This window comes from Dermochelys coriacea, chromosome 13 (genome assembly GCF_009764565.3).
Source record: "Dermochelys coriacea isolate rDerCor1 chromosome 13, rDerCor1.pri.v4, whole genome shotgun sequence".
NCBI classification, from domain to species: Eukaryota; Metazoa; Chordata; order Testudines; family Dermochelyidae; genus Dermochelys; species Dermochelys coriacea.
This window is the reverse complement of record NC_050080.1, coordinates 21,053,338-21,073,240: the sequence shown is the minus strand read 5'-3', so window position 1 is coordinate 21,073,240 and position 19,903 is coordinate 21,053,338. Positions and strand designations below refer to the sequence as shown.

Genomic DNA, 19,903 nt, shown 5'->3' with positions numbered 1-19,903 from the left:
GCTGCAAGCATGGGGCTATCTGTGCTGGGAAGGTGCCCAGGCAGCACCTATGGGGCATGCAGTGAGTAGCATGTTGAGAACTCTGTGCTAACCTTTCACTTTATTTCTGTCTCAGATTCCTGAAGAGCTGAGGTGACTTCACATACGGCCACTCTGCCCCTGTAGAAAGGCTGTAGCTGGACACATCGAGGTAAGATCTTTTTCCTTTTGGGGCAGAGGGGAGAAGAGGGTCTGAGAGTTCTGCCAGTGACTATTCAACAGATCACAAAGCGAAAGCGAAATCTTCTACTTAGAGGCACTTAGATCCCAAGGCAATAGGCACCTTTAGCTGGGTGGACTTAGTCCCAGCTTAGGTACAGTGCAGCGTACCCCCAGTCCTGCCAGGGTAATATGTGTGGTTTGGTGCCGAGTGCAATGGGCTGCTGCCCTGTGGAAGCTGTGTGGACAAAAGTGCAGCTATTGGTTTGGTTTGTCTTCATATCAGCTGGTGCCTCCAGAGCAGACACAACTGACTGTGCTAAATTGGGCATGATGCTTTTAGTTCTAACTGGCCTGTTGGACACACAGCTGAGGCCTTAAACTCATCCCACCAATGGCCTCAAACTCATCCTTTGTGATTTCTTCCCTTGAGCTGAAACCATCAGAGAGCTACTGCAGGCCTGAACTTGCCTTCTGTGCTAATCCAGCTGCGGAAAAGCCTGCCTTATTATACCGTGTCTAATCAACCAGGAGCAAGCGTTTGGGAATGCTGGCCACTTTTGCACTTCACCTTTGTGTGGAGAGGGGATGGGGGCTTTCACATTAAAGATTCTGTGAGATCCTAATTGCTCACAAACCAGATGTGAACTGGAACCACAAATACGTTTTTCCCCATGACAATCTAGCACTACCGTTTTTTGTTTTTTTTAAACTGGGGGAAATGTTGTGAAAAGCAAAAGGGTTTTTGTTTGGGGGGAGGATGGGCGTGAGAGGCAGGAAATGTACAAGTCAACAGATTCTGGTCCCTCTCCCAAAAAGTGACAGCACTTTGTTCCCTCTCTCCCCACACAATCTACTTTTCTGTTTTCCTTATTGTATGGCTCTGCACGTGGTTTGGAACCCATATGAGACAGGCTGTAATTCTCTGGGGTTGGGACCATCTTTTTGTTCGTGTGTGGTACGATGCAGTGTACATTGGGCTCCTGTGCCAGGATTGGGGCTCCAAAGTGCTACCACAATACAGGTAGGCTGTAGTAACGGCTTTGGGGATGATGATTTAGGCAGCTTCCTTCTTGCACCTGAAGCTTGGACCCCTGTTTGCAACTTCCAGTTATCCAAGCAGGTCTCCTTCATAGCTTAGTGGGAGCCTGGAAAACTGTACTAGAAACCAGTGCAGAGACTGTGGTGCTGTGCAGATGTTAGTCTCCCGCCGTGCTCACAAGGCAAAAGGCCTCTCTCATGAGGTGAAAGCAGCCATGTTTAGCTGCAACCACACTGAAGTTGGCACAGTTCTGATCTTATGGCTAGGACTAAAGGCTCCCCCGGGAAGCGTCCAATATCTGTTTCCTGCTGGGGCTGATATTACAAGCTTCTCAGCTTGGTAGCGTCCTTTAAGCCCAGTAACTCCTTTACCAAGGCTAGAAGAGATGGAAATAGCTGTGGGAGGGAGCGGAGGAGCCAGCCTCCGGGAGGCTCTAGGCTAACTGGCAATAGATTCAACTAGCTATTCTCTCCTTCCTCCCTGCAGCCTATCTTTACTCCCTTCTCTTTCGGCTCATTCTTTCTCTCTCCCGCCTGGCAGTGTGTCTGATCTCTCGGTTACCCCCGAGACCTTTGTACACAGCACATTCCTGGACAGGTCATTAATAACTCCTTTCCCCCAGGCCTCCCCTGTGCCACTCTTTAGCAATACAAATTCCTTTGCTAGACTAACGAATAGGCATTGACCCTCCTGGTTTTATCAGGAGGGGGTGGCTGGAGATCTCCTTGTACAGCAACTTTCACAACACTGCTGCTGCTTACTCCTGCATTGTAGGCAGAGGTTGGAATTTTAACCCTGTCCTTGCTTGAGAGTGGAAGCGTGGCTACCTCCTGCTGTTGGCAGTCAGGTTTCTGGCAGTGTGGCTACTTATTGCCCACAGCCAGTTCTTGATGGGCCACCGTTAGCTGAAGGATGGGTGTTGCCTCTCACTCTTTCAGAGGCACAGCTTTTTCTCCAAAGGTTGATTCAATGACTCAAATGACTTCTATTTTGCACAGGGAGGGGAGGAAGAAAAATGTTTTGGCAGCATCTCCAGCAGGGGAGAGTGACGTTGGGGCACTATCTTGCAGTGGGCACTGGGCTTGCTAAGAAGCCAGTGGGCATCCAAGGAATATATCAATTGCTGCTGGTACATCCTCTCTTTGATCCGATGGCCCTTCCCTATCTATGCTGTGATCCTACAGAGTGTAACTGGTGGAGGTTTCCTGGGAGGAGAGAAATGGGGGATGGGAGAGTGGGCTAGCTGCCTGCCCCTCATATAGGACTTACAAATCAGGCATTATAAAAAGCACACTTGAGTGAACTTGCCATTCAGTCCTTCTCTCTGTCGCCCCTCCTCCTAGTTTGGGTTGCCAGTGGAGGCTGGGCTCCAAGAGAGGACCTGCTGTTGGATCGGTAGGGGTGGCCAGTGTAAGGGGAGCTGAGCTGGTGGCATGGGGGATGGGATCGAACACAGGGCAGAGGAGACCTTGGGAAGTATGTCGTGTAAGTAAAGGAAGAAGGACTGCCCCAGGACAGGCCTGAGCTGTTCACCTCTCCCCCACCACACCACTGAATTCTGCCCCATTCTGAGCCTGCTGTCTGTCTGACTTTTCTTCTGTGCCTCCTGGCCAGTGGCCCCGTATGTGCCGTTATTTCCCTCTCTCCAGCCGAGCAGTATAACGAAAGGCAGTGCCCTACGGCACTTCTTTTTTGGTCTGTGCATCCTGTCTCTGCAGCGAAAGCCCTAGAAGCCTGCATGAGCGAGAGGCCAAATTAGGCCTCATCAAAGCAGTGCAAGCTGTGATTCAGCACAAGTCTGTGGGACCCCTTTTTTCAAAGGGGTAAACCCGTGGAGGGATGGGGGTTTCCAGCACTCAAGACTCTAAGCCAAGGCACAAACTGCACTTGTGAAAGGTGCTGGGGTGGAGCCCTCCCTCTAGAGGCTAATTTGTGTCCTAGACTCTTGGCCTGGATAGTCCCTGACTTGGAGACACCGGATACCCTTCCACACTGGCTAGTGTGTTGCCGCTAGCTTCTTGCTCTCCTAGGTGACTTCCCGACATAGGCTCCAAGGTACGCCAGCCCAGCATGGCAGCTTTCTCAGCTGGAGCCTACCAGCGGGGCTCGTGATGTGGGGCAGTGGTTCAAAGTGGGTGGGGGAAGGGAAAGTTCGGAACTCCTCTCTCCCAGTGAAGTCCCTGCAGATGGACAAGGACTATCTTGACAGTAGGGTTGCCGTAGCGTGCCCCACTTGTGAATGGATGGAGTGGGGGAGAAATACCCCCAGGAGTCTGAAACGAGGGCATCAAAACTCCTGCTGCCTGTTTGGGGCCTAAACAGATCAGAAAATGTCTCCAGAGGTGACAAGTAACCGTGGGTCTAGCCATGTCGGGGTGGCCGTTGCTGGGTGCTTTAGACGAAAGCCTGCCTCTTTCCCCTCTCCGCGTCCTCCCCCACCCAATATACCAGTTCTCTGACACAAGGTGGGGGGGTGGCTCCTGAAGCAAGAGGATGATTGGTCCTGTTCAACTGTATTTTAATTAGTGCAACTGCAGGGGTGGTTCTTATCCATGTAAAAAGCCTGGTCCTTTTCTGAAGCCCATTTCAATGAATTGTGGTGGTGATGTACCCATGAGCTCCTGTGGGGACCCAATTGCTGTGTGAGCAGTAAAGTGTCAGTCCCACCTCCTCCTCCCTTTGCCCATTGTCTTTCCCAGGAATCATTCTCTCAAGGCCAAGTTCACTGCTAGTGTAAGTGATTTCAGCAGAGGAAGAAAGAATTTGGCCCATTGTCTGTCTTCTCCTACCACTAAACACTGATCTGGGGAAGTCCTAGTGAAATACTCTGAGACTAGGCTCTTGTGGGACTCTGAAAAGGGACACTGCAATGCATTCCGGCGCGATTAAGTTAGGCCCATTACGTCTGTCTTTCAGATGCTCGCTCGCTCATCAGGCCAAAAGAAAGTGACTCAGAATGATTAGGAAAAATCCCAGCTCTTATGCACAGACCATGTTACAAGACTCGGTCTTTTTCCGTTTGGGGAAGTGTTGTTTCCAGGGGAAATTCTGAGCTGACTTGGGTACTGTGACTGCCCATGTAATGGTGGAAAACAAGCCATGTGGTTAGTCCCTGTCCTGCATTGTTCGTGTCTCCTCCTCCCTTTGCACATAGACGGAATTTAGCAGGGCAGAATCTAGTAATGGGAACAAGTGGCGGGAGACCTGAATCACCTGAGACAAAGGTAGGAAAAAACAAAAGGCTGAACTGGGGGCAAGAGGAGGGAATGTTTCTGCTTTTCCCTGTCTGATTGTTATTTTCAAGTATTCCAGAGCATGAGGAACAGCAGTTTCCTAGATCATATTTTCTGTATTGCTCTTCTGCGTGATGTATTTATTTTTAAAAGACCCTTATTCCCATGGTCTCTGTCTCCTGTTTTTTTTCCTCCATGCACAGGCAAGCCATGACTTTTTGCCTCCCTTGTGAGATGCCATTGCCACAGAAGTCTCTTGGCCTGCCCAAGGATTCTGTTTTGTGTTCCTGTTGTGCCTTCAGCCTGAGGGTCTCCAAGCACTTTGCACAGCTTAATGTTTTGAAGTAAAGAAATAATACCCTCACTTCCCAGATGCGGAGGAAAAACTGAGGGGAAGTGACCTGCCCAAGGTCTCCCAGTGTCTGAGTCCGAAAGAAAACTCTGGTCTCCTGACTCCTGGTTCTTTAGCTATTGATTGAGGGCCCCGATCCTGCAAATGTTTACATGTGTACTCCACTTTACTACCCTGAGTAGCTCCATTGAAATTAATGGAGCTATTCATGATAGTAAAGGTTAATAATTTGTAAGTGAGTGGCTTTTGGTTTTATAGAAAAACAATTATGCTCCCTGGATCTAGAGGTTGGAAGTGAGCAGATGACCTCAGCTTTTTCAGAAACAAAGGAGTTTATTTTGAAGACAGGATCTAATAATAAAGACCAGGGGCTTACAGAAGCAGAACTCATTCCATTAGGAGGAAGGATTTTCCATTTAAGGAGCAGGTAGCTCCCTAAAGCAAAGGCCTATACACCCACTTTGGCCTATCTGATCCCACTTTGCAGAAATCATAAGTGGAGATGAGGTTCCTCAACTGGAACACTGTCTCAGAACCTCCTTGGCTCTGTATAGGTGTGTGGTATATTGCAGACAGTGCTGGAATTGCAAGCTGTCACTTTAAGAGAAGGGAGATGGACAGGGTTCCTGACCCTGCTTGCAGGTTAGGGAGCTCTGTAGCAAAGCATGTGACTGCAAAGGTGCAGCTGATTGGCATCAGTCTGTTTTAAAGCAAGGTGCAGTGAATTGAGCATGGCTACCTTGAGAGAGCAGCCCGTTTTCTCTGTTTGGGTTCTTGTGCGTTATTTCTGAATTCTAAAAATAAAGTAGTGTTACGTTGCAACCTTCCAGCCAGAGTATTTTGTTTTTATCTAATTTCTCTGTCTTGACATGACCATCACAATGTAGACTTGAACTTGTTGGCTCACACCCTTTAAGCTTTTGTCAGAGAGAAGTTTGCTCAAAAAAGATCATTCTGGGCTTCCAACCTAGCCCCATGCATTTTGCAGGATCCCTTGCAACTTCCTCCTGCACTGCTTCATCTAACCTGCTCTCAGATTTCTGCCCCACACGTGTATCTGCCATCTTCTCTGCCCTTGCACAACTGCTCAACTTATTAAGAACTGCCCCTCTGCCCCCAAATGATCTAGCCTAAATACTTCCTTCTGTAGCTTCAGGACATTGCTATGTATCATGCCATCTTCAGAGACCACAAATAATTCCCTTCCTTCATTTATATCGGTATTTAGAAGGTATTTATACAATGTGATCTTGAGTTGAAAGATGTTGTGTTTATATATAAAAATCACACACACACACACACACACACACACACACACACACACACACACACAAAGGAGCTTAGCTACTAACTACCTAAAATGCTCAGAATCCGAACTCTGTGTGTGTTGCATAAGAATGGCCATACTGGGTCAGACCAAAGGTCCATCTAGCCTAGTAGCCTGTCTTCTGACAGTGGCTAATGACAGGTGCCCCAGAGGGAATGAACAGAACAGGTAATCATCAAGTGATCCATTCCTTGTCGCCCATTCCCAGCTTCTGGCATACAGAGGCTAGGGATACCATCCCTGCCCATCCTGGCTAATAGCCATTGATGGACCTATCCTCCATGAATTCATCTAGTTCTTTTTTGAACCCTGTTATAGTCTTGGCCTTCACAATATCCTCTGGCAAGGAGTTCCACAGGTTGACTGTGCATTGTGTGGAAAAAATACTTCCTTTTGTTTGTTTTAAACCTGCTGCCTATAAACTTCATTTGGTTACCCCTAGTTCTTGTGCTATGAGAAGGATGAAATAACTCTTCCTTATTTACTTTCTCCACACCAGTCATGATTTTATAGACCTCAAGTATATCCCCCCTTAGTTGTCTCTTTTTCCAAGCTGAAAAGTCCCAGTCTTGTTAATCTCTCCTCATATGGCAGCTGTTCCATACCCCTAATAATTTTTGTTGCCCTTTTCTGAACCTTTTCCAATTCCAATATATCTTTTTTGAGATGGGGCGACCACATCTGCATGCAGTATGTGTGTTAATACTCAACTGTTGTGTCCTATGGGCTACTTATGGGTAGTGAGGTCTCTCTCACAATCTTTAGGGATGTTTAAAATCCCATCTTTCCAGTGATGATCCAGCAGTTGTGTCTGAACTTCTGATGTGGTTATAACTTGTGTAAGATGATCTGACTCCTCTCTTCCTGCCCATAGGTGCTGGAACAAAAAGCGCTGGGGGTGCTGCCACACCCCCTGGCTTGAAGTGGTTTCCATCATATGCAGAGTTTACAGTTTGGTTCAATGACTCTCAGCACCCCCACTATACAAATTGTTCCAGCCTGTTCCTGCCTGTCCCCTAATAGGGACATTGAATGTAGCGTTTGTATGCAACAGTCTCCTGCTGGATGAGATTACCTCCCTCTGCTGTGTCCCATGTAATGTTCTTGTCAGATCACAAGGCTGCTGTTGCAATGTGGGGTGGCTGTTGTCCTGGTGAAGTGCCAGTGACGCCTCCGTGGTCTTGTGAGTCCTGCTTTCAGAATGCTGGCTGCCTCTCGGAAACGGAAACTTCCCTGCTGTTCAGATGAACTTTGTGGGAGAGGAAAGTCAAAGCAGGATTATGGAAAAGGCTTATTTTGGAAGCCAATGGTGGTAGCACATCTTGAATGGCTCTAGGATTTAGAGACTCACCTCCCCAGTGCCTGTCTGGTACCCTATGAGCAATGGGTGCTGGCTATCCTACCTGCCCCAAAGGAAATGGTGAACCTTTGGCCATCAGCTGACCATTCTGAATCTGCTCCCGATGTCCAGTTTTCCCAAAGAGTAATGCACAACCATGTTGGGACCGGCAGGCCCTCTGCTGGGCGTGTGTATGAGGGGATGCACTCAGGAAAGTGGGCCCACAAGGGAGTTGGTGTCTGAACACTTCACGCTGAGTGGGGATGGTCTGAGGGGAGCAGCGGAGTTCAGAGCTGTCTAATGTTGGAGCCCAGCACTTGTTTTTTCCCTTAGCTGCGCTAGGGCAGACGGTCTTCGGATCCTCTACCTGAGGCCCTGATTGCTTGTAGGCCTTAAATTTCCCATAGAGTTCCTGGTGCCTAGTCCTATTATTGCACGGGCCAGATTTGAACTCTGGTAAGTATGTTCAGCTTAGTTGAAGTGCCTGCTGCAGTGGGAAATTGGATCTTCTGTAGCGTTCTTCTGTGTTTGCTGATGCATCGTCCCCCTAGAGATGGCTGCTTGGCAGTGTTGGGTGGAGAATGATCTCCATGTAGTACAGAGGAGTTGGAACGCTCCTGGACTCTGGACCTGATCTTTGCGGCTAGGCTAGTCTGTCTAGTTGGTTACTTGTGAAAGGCACGTGCTCTGCATAATTCTTTCTACTGTAATGCTGTTGAGTGAGCCTCTCTTTGGTACTTGGACTATCGCTTACTAAGTGCATTGAGTCTATTTCGCTAGCTAATACAGGGAAGTGGGAGACTGTACCTGAATATAATGAAGTGGAGCCCATCCCCGTGTGGTAGTGATGGGAGGTTTGCCAGCTGAACAGTGGTTGGTTGGCCAGTACACAAGGGGTCTGGAGGAGTCAGTCCAGACCCTAGTGGGCAGACGTGTGTCACCCAAACCACAGGGATCTGCTTAACCCCACTGTCTTCTCCTCCAGTTTTGGACCATGGGGAGCAGCAAGAGCAAACCCAAAGACCCCAGCCAAAGGAGACGCAGCCTGGAATCTGCCGAGAATGCCCACCATGGCGGCTACCCTTCCTCTCAAACACCCAGCAAGACGCCTGTCCCCGATGCCCATCGGACCCCCAACCGCTCCTTTGGGAGCATGGCTGCTGAGCCGAAGCTCTTCGGAGGCTTTAATACGTCCGACACAGTCACGTCCCCGCAGCGCTCGGGGGCTTTAGCTGGTCAGTATGACGTCGGCTCTGACCTGCCAGAGCGGGAGGAGCAACTGGAGGTTCTGGGGGAGGGAGGGTGTTAGAAGGGAGCCATGTGCTAGATGAGGAAGAACTGTCTCGGGGGAGTGCTGGATCCTGAGCCTTAGGCTGGTGGGGGCCATATGACAGGTCAGTGCCATTTTTACCAGCTGTGAGGAAGGCTGCAGTGGAGAATCCAGCCTTGCAAATGCCATAAGGAAAGCAGAGGCTGTGCCGAGCACGGCTTATGGCTAATTGCCAGAGGGGAGCAAATGCTTCCTGGAGCGGGAGCATGGCTAAAAGGATGAGTTTGGGTCTGTTTCAGGTGGAGTCACCACCTTTGTGGCCCTCTACGACTACGAGTCACGGACAGAAACAGATCTTTCCTTCAAGAAAGGGGAGCGCCTCCAAATTGTCAACAACACGTAAGTGTGTCTGCCTGCTTGCTGGGCTGGGGACAGCTCTGCTGCGTGGGCTGGCATCTCCCTTGGAGAGGTTCCGACCCTTCTTGCTCAGGGGAGCCCCGCTGGTAACGTTCCTGCCTCAAAACTGCTCTTCTCCCTCTTGCTTCTCCTCTTTCTTCTATGTGTAAGCCCCGGCTGGTCACGTCTGTTGCCTGGTGTTTGCACGTGGTTCCTCTGGGATTCTTCCCCTTCCCCAAGCCTGGTGGCGCGGCTGTCTGCCTGGCCAGCTGCGGAGGGGTGGGCTGTGCTTCCTATGCCAGCGAAGGGGCCCTGAGCTAGACCCAGGGGATTTATCAAGAGTACCACAAGATGCTGTCCCTGCCTCTGGGCTGCTTCCAGACAGGGAGCTTTGGGGCCATGTAGCCGCCCATGCAGCACTAGGTGGTGAGGGGCAGCTAGTGGGATCCTCCAACTTGCCCCATTCAAGCAGCCTACCTTCTTGCCTCCCTAGCCCTCTGCCCCAGGACTGGGGAGGGCTGGGTATGGTTCCCTGCAGTGCTGCCCCAGAGCGCTAGAGGGGCTCCAGTCCCTCCCTTCAAGGAGGTAGTGAAGGGTAGCTGACCTGCTCTAAGGAGCATACCTGTGACTGGAGTCATGTGGTGGGTTCTCCCCTGCTTTGTGACACAATAGTGCCTCCGGGTCTCAATCCCCAGAGTCCTGCCCACCCCTTGAGTACTGGATGTGATGTGTGTATCTCAGGGCAGAGGCAGTGAATGCACCTCAGGTGGTTTGACAGGCATCCTCGGTCCATGCAGAGGATCTCCCATTGAAGTGGGTAACAGACACCTGCTCGCCCTGCCGGAGGATCCACTGGGAAGAGTGTGAAGCCCTCTATGTAATGATGCGATGCCGTGCGGGCTTTAGGTGCCAAGGGAACTGCATTAACCCAGGCAGCCTGCGCTGTGAGAGCTGGGCAGCAGAATGAGGCATTTGGGAAATCCTGGAGGTTACTGAGTTAGTCCCGCTTTCTTCCTAGAGCTGGGTCCTGCATCTGGCCTGCTCTCCCCAGTGCTAGGGCGGGGTTGGTGTTCTGGAGCTAGAGAAGGCCTGTCTTGAGCTGTGAGATGTTTGGGCAGTCTGAGCTCTGGGAAGGTCCAGGAGGGGAGCAGCAAAAAGGTGCTGGGCAGCACCGGGAGGTGAGCAGCAAGCATGCAAAGGGCCCCCTGGTTGAATGCAAGTGGCGTCTCCCCTTAGAACTATCACTAAAGTCACCGCAGTCCCCTCGAAGCGAGACACACAGAGGATAAGTGACGTGCCCAGGGCCACAGAGGGAGCAGGCATCTGACTCGGGAGTCCCTGGCTCCGAGTTCTGTGCTCAGACCACTTCACAGTTCCCCTCCATAAGCTAGGAAACGGCCCTCTGCTTCTGACGCTGTGGAGAAGGATTGTTGGTTGTTTCTCTGGCTGCTCGGAGCATCTAAGGTGTCTGTGGCAGAGCGAGAGGTTAGGTGCTTCCTGGGGTGAGCCAGACCTAGAGGCTCTTATTGAAAGACGCATCGTCAGGATCAGCTTTAGTTTGACCTAGTGTTGGGGCCAGGCTCTAGGGTGAGCCAGAACTGGCTTCCACCCTGCCTGCCCTACCACCACCATCACTCGCCAAAACAAACCCCCATTGGGAAGTATTGTCCTGTTACTCCTGGTGCCCCTTGGCTGCCAAATCTCTCCTCTGCCTAGTGGCATCAGCTTCCCCAGTCTTTAAATAAGTCACACCTCTCAGGGGGTTTATTGTGCTTGCCTGCCTCTGGCTGACAGCCTCAATTGAGGCCACAGGATCTCAAATCCTTTTTGATTGCCTTGTGAGATCTCTCCACACACACTTCTTTCCCAGTTCAGCAGCGCCAGTGCCCGTGCGGTACCTCTAATCTAAGCCCTGTCTCTTTCTCTCCTGCACAACATGCTTTCATTTAGGAGAAAAGTGGATGTCAGGTGTGTATGTTTTTACTTTTTTGTTTAAAGCCAACTTCCTTCCCGGGGTGGGCTAAAGGGCAGCTGGGGAGGGGGTTGCTTCGTGGTCCATTTATGGTTCCTGGTCACAGTTGCACTTGGGTCCCTTTGTTTTGTTTTGTTCCCCCAGTGGAGCTTTTATAGGTTCATATTCTAACTACTAAATAGCCCTGCCTAGATCTGTGTGGCAATACGGCGGTGGTGTGAATTCAGTCCCCTCTTCTCATCCAGGTCTGGCACCTTCTTCCCTCATCCCTTCCCAACAAAGCATTTCCTACCTGTTTTGTTTTCTCTCCCCCTTTTTTGTTTCTCCCATTCATCCAAGCCACCAGTGCACCAATCTTTCTAATGGCATTAGGGGATGTAGGCAGGACAGAGTGGGGACTGCTTTCACCCTGCCTCTCTGAAATTCCTGGTGCTGCACCCATTGATCTTCTCAGCTCCCTCAGTGGCATTCTTGCCAGCTCTTTACACTGCATGTCGCGTGCAGTTGGAAGTAGGATGGTGCAAAGGGCTGCAGTAGAAGAGGTGTTAAATTTGTTCTTCGTTGGAACCAAGTGTATGCTTTTTAATAAGTGTGCATGCACAGGCAAGCTTATCAATAGATACATTTCAGAGCTCTTACGGTGCACCGGCCAAATAGCCATGCTTCAAAGAATGTGCATGCTCTTCTGTCCGGGTTCTTACACTTTCCCCTGCCACTTTCTTAAAACTAAGGAAATTTAAAATGTGAAGGGAACACTTAAAGATTGCAACATCAAGCACTGGCAGGTCCGATGACTCCCTGACTGTGAGGTTTCTACTGCTATGTTACTTGTGTAGTGTTGCCCAAATGGAATTTTTCAGTTCCCAACTCCTAGGTGTTTTTGGTTATTAACTCAAGCCATAAAATCTCTCTAATGTGTGAAGTGGCTGAGTTCAGTGTTGCAGAAGAAACCTTAACTTTGGGAGTTTCCTGACCCCTTTTTGAATGTTTGACTTTTAGAATCTTAATTTGTACTGACGCTAGCTTTGGTTTCTAATGAGTACTCTAAAAGGAGGAATCTGCCTATTGGGGATTCTGGATTGTGCAAATATCTGGGGGAGGTTCCCCCCACTCCCGTGCACAAAAGGCAACTCTGCTTTCCATCTGAATTACATTTGCTCACTCTTCCAAAGTATGTGTCTCTCCTTTTGTACATGCTGCAGGACTCTGAGAACAAAATGGCTATCTCTGCAGGGCAGGTAGAGTTCTTGGAAATCCTAAGGTGCACTACGCAGGAGAAAAGACATCAGTTTCAAGCTACATACCCCACAGCATCCAGTGTAACCGCATTGCCGCGACCTTCACTTTATCAGAGGAAAAAAACATCTTTAGAAAGCAGCTTCATGCAGTGCTGTTAGGGGAGTGACCGGGGGTGAAAGTAACTGAGGACACTTACCAATACAGGGCTGGGGCAGCTCCGGCTGCCAGAAGGGGCGGGGCCTCCGGCGGAAGGGGCTGCCTGGCCCATGTGGCCCGGGGCTCTCGTGTTGATTTAAAGGGCTCGGGGCTCCGGATGCCGCTGCCCCAGTAGCGGTATCTGGAGCCCCGGGCCCATTTAAATCGCCGGCCCCAGGGTAGCTGCTCCCTTTGGGGGCCCCCCCGCCCGTCGGCGGCCAGGGGGGCAAAAGGGGCAGGGACGTTAAAGCGCTGCAGGGCCCTTTGCCATGTTAGTGTTTTAATGTCCCTGCCACTTTTGTCTCCCCTGTAGGCGGCCCTGCCAGTACAGACACTACTGGCAGGGCTGCTGACGGGGGGTGGGTGGGGGGGAAGGGGCAGCAACGTTAAAGCTTTAACATCGCTACCCCTTCCCTGTCCCCTTCCCCCCCCGCCTCCTACCAGCAGGGCCGCCGACAGGGGAGGCAAAAGGGCAGCGCTTTAATGTGGTGCGGGTTCTTACCGGTACACGGTATCGGCCTATACCGGCTCACTTTCACCCCTGGGAGTGACTAACCTACATATGTTGAATGACTGAAAACACTTAATCTTCTGCCTAACACACTGCGATGTGCAGACATTCCTGGGATAACCACCCACCTTGTCATGCGTTCTCGCTGACTAGGCAGTGGAGCTGGCATTCTAGCTAGTTCTGAATGCAGTTAGCCCGAAACCTAGTCATGTTGTTTTCCTTTTGCGAAGTATCATTAGAAAAATATGTGGCAGATGGAAAATCCTGCCTAGCGATACATCCACGCCCTTTGGTATTGGAACTAGTCATGTAATCTCTCGGGAAATGCTTCTGGTTGAGGTGGGTTACAAACTCCCGCCCACGCCTGGTTTTGAGTCAATCTGGGTTGGTTTATGGGTTTGCTCTGAAACCACACAGAGCTCGGTGTCTTCAGCAGTTTTCTTCTGGAGTCACTGATCTCGTTTTGACTCAGCTAAACTTGAGAAGGAGCCATAGGCTTGGCGTGAGAGAGAACTATTGCGTGGACCTCTGTGGAATTAAATAGCCAAGTGTCTCCCATCCTTGGGTTAAAGAGGAGGGACTCGGGTGCTAAGCCAGGAGGAGACTACACCTTTGCAAAGCTGGGAAGGTGGTAAGTGGCAAGGCCTCTCCTCTGCCTCCTGATCTTTGGTGGCCTATAGCCAAAGCCTGTATAAAAGGTGTGCCAGTCCATCAAAGTCAATGGGGAATAGCACAGCAAGTTGGTAACGAGAGCTGCCCCGCTCCACTTCTCACCCCCCAATGAGAGGCTAATGTCAGGGCTAACTGGACCATTTAAAATGCTCATGATACGCACTGTAGAGATGGTCCCCAAACAACCTCCCACCCCCACCCCCATATGAATAATTGGATCTCCAAAACTTGATGTGGTTAGAAATCCGCTCCGGTTCAGAACTGCCAGAATAATCTGTAGCTCACGAAAGCTTATGCTCTAATAAATTTGTTAGTCTCTAAGGTGCCACAAGTACTTTTCTTTTTGAGAATAATCTGTGTTCTTGTAGCACCTAGGAGCCCTGTCCATGGACCTGTTGTGCCAGGTGCTGTACAAACACACAACAAACAGAGCCCCTGCCCCAAGGAGCTTCCAATCTAACTGTATAGTGAGCTGAACGAAACAAACTGATCAGGATCACCAGCACCTCACAGTTCAGCTGCAGGTCTCTGAGACCCAGCCCCATTCTGTACCATGACTATAACTGATGGCACTGTCATCCCCGACCTGGTTACAATGCAGCTTAAATTAGCAGGCCAAGATTTCCAAAAGTGGCTGGGGATTTTGGCTGCCTCCATTTTTGGAGGGAGGCAGGAGGAAGACGTTTGTAAAGGTTTCAGAGGGTGGGAGCTCAGCACTTCCTGAAAAGTCATGCCTCTGATGTGCCTCAGACATTGAGGCCTTCATGAGGAGAAGTCACTTCTGGGAATCTTGGCTGCAGTGTACCCAAGGCGTAACCTGGGACAGGGGCCCGGTTAAGGAACCTTGATACAGCTAGACTCACTTGACATCATTGTCTCCATGCCAGACAGACAGACAGCAAAGCTGGACTTTCCTGTCACATTGGCCAGGCTGGAAAGATTGAGGTTTACCCTGCTCATTTGTTAGAGCTGGTCAAAAATTTATCTGACGGAACAGTTCTCCATTGGAAAATGCTGAGTCGATGAAATCGAATCGCTCTTGCAAAATGTAGTGTTTTTTGTTAGTTTCCCTGTCAAAAAACATATCTAAATATTTTATTTAGATGTAATCATTTTTACTCAAACTATCATATAATTGAAACAATAAAAAACATATTTCAACCTTTTATCAAAATTAAACATTTTGGGATATTTTTGTGTCATGGGGAGGAAAAAATCAGATTTTGGGGTGGGTTGGTTTGTTTGCCCCAATGTGGGATGAAACCAAATTTTGAAAGCTCAGAATTTCCCGACTCAGTTTCTCTTTTTCAGCCAGCTCTTGTTCATCCTCATTCCCCAGTCTCCGTCCCCTCTGTAACGGATTCAGTACAGCATGGACCCATGGCTGGCACATCAGCTTAGCATAGGGGGAGCTGTAAAATCCCTTGAGCTATTCCCCATGCCTTTCCATGGAGAGGGATCTCTCTTCAGAGTGGCCCACTGGCAGCATACCTACCTACTTAGACAACAGTTTGGTAGGATGCCACCATCTGCCAATGTCCTGGTGTTGCAGTGGAGACAGGATCCTGATCATGGGTGTGTAAGCAGTTTGCCTGGGCCTCCCAGCTCTCTTTAGAAAGAGCTCCCAAAGTGCATTGTCCCCTGTCTTGCTCTACATGCATCTCCTCTGGCACTGTAGCCTCTGCTGAGGCAGGATGGCATAGTTGACCTGAGTTTCCCAGAATGCACTGTTGGTATCTATCTTAGCTACTTATTTGGCCCCCATTTCAGTGTTATCTAAGCCCCTCACAACCTTCAGTGTATGTGTATGCCACACCCCTGAGAGACAGGGCAGTGCTAATCTCCCCATTTTGCAGGTGGGGCACAGAGAGAAAGTGACTTGCCCAAGATCTCATTTGGCAGCATGCACTGCATTGGCCTTCTAAATAGATGTGCTTGCTAATGGGGCAGTATTGGTGCATCTGCAAGTGCACAATATTTCCCCATTATAAAGAGTGAAAACACCTGTAAAATGGGTCATGAGATGGCCTGAGCTACCAAAGGCTGAGGGGTCTGGATCCAGGTTTTGGGTTAGGCCATTGTGCAGGGAGGGACTAGCAGGGGATCTGAATTTCCTGAGGGTTTGAGGCAGAGAGTTCAGATCTGGAAGATGTGTGGTTGGGTGTCTTTTTGTTAAGCTCAGACCATCTCTTAAAATGTGCCTTTAAAAAACCCCTGAAGTTATCCATTTATTTGAAACATTGTTCTGAAAATATGAATCCTCTGGTAAAGTCTCTCAAGACCCTTATCAGGAATCTGCAGAGTTCTTTGTAGATTTGTTTATCCTGCAGTCACAGTAAATTAGACACAGGCTCTTCCTTCCTCCCTCCCTCCCATCTGACTCTGATAGAACAGTCTCTGTAATATGTGACTGCCATCTTCCATAGAACAAAACTTCCTCAGTCTTCGGGTATTCCTTTCTACTTGTGACCCACTTACAAGAATCCCCTGAGACACCCCAGTGAAAATCTGGGAACTGATGCGACAAAGTCGTTGCCCTGGATTTGTTTTCTCACTTCAACTGTCTGCTCATCCCAAGAGATCACTGCTAATGGAAATGACGGCAATACTTTATTGTGACAAGATGGTGGGGTTGACTATCCCGTTATCCATCTCAGAGCCCCTAGATGTGCTTAGACACTACAGTGATGAGCCAGAACAATCTAGATAGACTCATCTCAAATTCCAGCCTTGTAAAATTGTACTTGGGGCAAGTAACGTTTTTGTGGGCATATACATTGGATTCATCCTCCTGGCGTAGATGAGCAAGTACACTTTTTAAAATAGATTTTTATCAACTTCTACATCTAGTCACTAAGCCTGTGTGCACTGTAGCAGTAATTGTATGTGTAAATGGCTATGTGTAATCCCATGGGCAAACGATGCACTTTTGCCCATGCATTTAGGAATATTTGAGCTTTGTGTCTGGATTGGAAAATTTTCCTGTCCATTTTCCAAGGCTGCCATGTGCCATCTGATCTGTGTATACACTGTGTTAGGGTACACACACTCGTTCCTTTCAAAGTGCAGGGAGGTGGTCTTTTGGGGGAGTTCGTGCTGTTGTCGCAGTCTATGAAACAGCTTGGTGGAGTCTGAGACGCCTCTGTTCTGAGGAAATGTATTCTCAAATCCACATGGAGGGTTTGTCTATCCAGCAGCCATGGTCTCACTTGTGAAATTCTGCAAGATAAAGACATTCCAAACCACCTTGGCATTTGGAGTGCTTTCAGGGTTAGTCCTTTAGAGAGAGAGGAGCACGTATTGCATGGAGCAGGAGCCTGTTCCTCACCTCTTCCCTCTTGCTCACTTCACATAAAGCTTAGGGTACTGCATCTCACCGGGGCTGCACCAGCAACTTGTGTGCGGCCACATGAATAACTGAGGTCCTAAACAGCTTCTTAAAGTGACTCCTGGGATAACACTGCAGTAGCTCTGAACTCCCCGTGCAGCCCAATACTGAAGCATGGATCTATAGGCACCGACTTTTAATTTTCCCCAGGGCTGCTCCGGCCCCTCCCACGAGGCCACATCCCCTGCTCCCTCTCTGCCCTCACTCTGCCTTTTCCTGGCCCCAGCTTGCTGTTCTCTGCCCTTCCCCAAGCTGCCAATCTTGTGCCAAATAGCTGTGGCTGGTGGGTGCTGAGCACCCTCTATTTTTTTCTGTGGGTTCTCCCCACGGAGTCAGCACCTGTGCCTGGATCCACTTCTGCTGGGAGAGCCCCTCATCCAATCATGTAAGCTCCTCATATAGGATCAGTGATAGGGAGAGATTACATGAAACCTGACGCCAGTCATGACCATCCTTTCCCCACTGAATTCAAAAGGAGTTTTGCCGCCAAAGTAAATGGCAGTGCCATTCAAGCCCTGCTAAGTGATGTTCATGCCTCAATCATTTATTTTTCACGCTCTGTCCCTCCCATTTTTTCCTCTCTTCCTTCTTGTTGCTTTTGTGATTTGCATTTAACAAACAAGTCTCCTTTGTTTGGCTGTCTTTTCTAACATGCTTTTTTTTATTATCACAGTCATTCTGCTTTTTTCTTTTTCTTTTTCTTTTCCTTCTCTGCTTCCCTGTTCTTTCTGCTCTCTGGGATTTCCAATGCTTCACACTTCAGCCAGACTTGGTTCAAATTCAGATGGCTCCAAAGGTATTTTCAATGGGTATCTGATGTGCCTTTTTAAGTAAGGCGTTTCCTTATTTAAAAGGCTATCGCCTGTGGAGTGTGTATGTGAGAGTGATTGCACAGTGACTGTCACTATCGCATGCCTTATGGGATCAACATGGTATCCGCACTGGAATCTCTCTGGTCAAATGGCATTTCTGAATTAACGTAGGGTGCCCTGATACCGGAGAAATTTGATCCTTGTTGCCAATATATTTCCTAGAGCACTTGGTGCCATGCTGTCATGATGGTCAGTGATTACATCCAAGCAAATGCTGAGATTCTTGTGGCTGTGGAGGGACAGACCCCTTTCCAAAGCTCTGCCTGTTGAGGGTTCTGCACTCTGCCTCTTGCTTGGTGCAGTAAATCCAAGCCCAAAAGATCAAGGGCCAAATCAAGGTGATGAGCAACTGTAAATCCCCCCCCCCCCCCCCCGCCACCTGTGTTGATGGGAATTGCAGGTGCTCGGCTCCTCAGACTCAGCCCTTTGTGAGCAAAACTCCGTTATTAGTTCCCCTGCCAGCTTGGCTATTGCCCCCAGGGGTTCTAATGGTCCCTTGGAGATAGTACTTCAAGGTGAATTTCTAGTGACTGTCATGGGGAGTGGTTGTAGTTGATGGTAAAAATAATATTGAGAGCAAAGAGTGATGCTTTCTGTGGCCTAACAAATTACGCTGCTCATCTGTAATGTAGAGTTGCCAGTTTTGGTTGGACGTATTTCTGGAGGCTTCATCACACAACAATCTTTAATTAAAAAGATTCATCTTTAATTCCTGGAGACTTCAGGACAATCCTGGAGGGTTGGCAACCCTAGTAATGACCGCAAGGAACATAGGAAGGTGGACATATAGTAGGGCTCACAGTACCCAGCCCCCAACCTGAACTAACTCGCCCCAAACCTTCGAGGGCTTGTCCCTTGCCCTGTTGACTCTAAATCCGGTTTCAATCCAATCTGATTGTAGCTTTGGGTCTCTGAACATCTCCATGTTCAGTAAAGCTGTGGGCACCCAACAGTGACCTAAGCAAAACAATCCAGAAGAACTAGCTTGGAAATAAACCTGGTGCCATGACCTCCCTGAAAGGGCCGGGTTGCCTGTTGGCAATACCTCCAGCCCAGGGAGTCCACTCTTGGTTGACAGCTGCTAGAGAAGTTTCTCTTTTTGAATGTCTGTCTCTCTCTCTTTATTTCTCTTCCAGGGAAGGAGACTGGTGGCTGGCTCACTCCCTCACGACAGGACAAACGGGCTACATCCCCAGTAACTATGTCGCACCCTCAGACTCCATCCAGGCTGAAGAGTAATTGAAATCTTTTTAGACGGTTTAAAAGAACAATGCAAACAGCCTGCCAAGTATATTTTTTTCAAACATGTTTTGTAGCCTCCAAAAGGCCTTTGTGGGCTTTCTGAGCTTGCCACTCTGTTAAACATTTTGTTGTTTTTCCTCAGGCATGCTCAAAGCCAAATGTTAAGACTAGATATGTTTTCATGCCATATACAGTGAAATCCGTCTTGAGCAACTACCCAGGGATGGCCTGTGTAGTAGATGTGGCCCTAAAGGATCTGATTTTTTTTTTCCCTAGACCAAATAGGCATTTAATTGCATATGCAAGATGTTGACTAATTTGCTTATGCAAATTAGGGGTAGCATGCCAATAGGCACATTTGCACCCGCAGTGGCCCTATTTGTGTATGCAATCACACTAGTGGTCTGTGCAAACTAGGCATGTGCAATTGGCTGCACCACTAATTTTTATGTAAATCTACCCTGATGGGTTGCATGCACCATGCTGGAAGGTTTGATGGGGCTAACCCCAAATCACACAGACTCCCACTGAACACTGCTGCAGGCACTCATGCAGCTTGCACTATGCTGTGAAAGTAACACCCACTTTTTGCTCCACATCTGGGGAGGGCAGAGTTCTTGGAGTAACACTGGGCTGGGATGCGTGGGGGACACTT

The 19,903-nt window shown here is 49.1% G+C and overlaps 1 protein-coding gene across 3 annotated transcripts in view; it reads left to right on the top strand.

Annotated features, from left to right (window-relative positions):
- Positions 1-19,903, top strand: part of SRC (SRC proto-oncogene, non-receptor tyrosine kinase) — a 72,008-nt gene that overhangs the window by 33,831 nt on the left and 18,274 nt on the right. For 2 of the 3 annotated variants that reach the window (XM_038369315.2, XM_043495486.1), the window contains exons 2-6: positions 116-190; positions 8,477-8,726; positions 9,061-9,160; positions 11,108-11,125; positions 19,143-19,241. In XM_038369315.2, the coding sequence (XP_038225243.1) occupies positions 8,486-8,726; positions 9,061-9,160; positions 11,108-11,125; positions 19,143-19,241 (458 nt within the window). In that variant the 5' untranslated portion in view covers positions 116-190; positions 8,477-8,485. The remainder of the gene's footprint in view (positions 1-115; positions 191-8,476; positions 8,727-9,060; positions 9,161-11,107; positions 11,126-19,142; positions 19,242-19,903) is intronic. The other variant, XM_038369317.2, reaches the window with a different exon arrangement.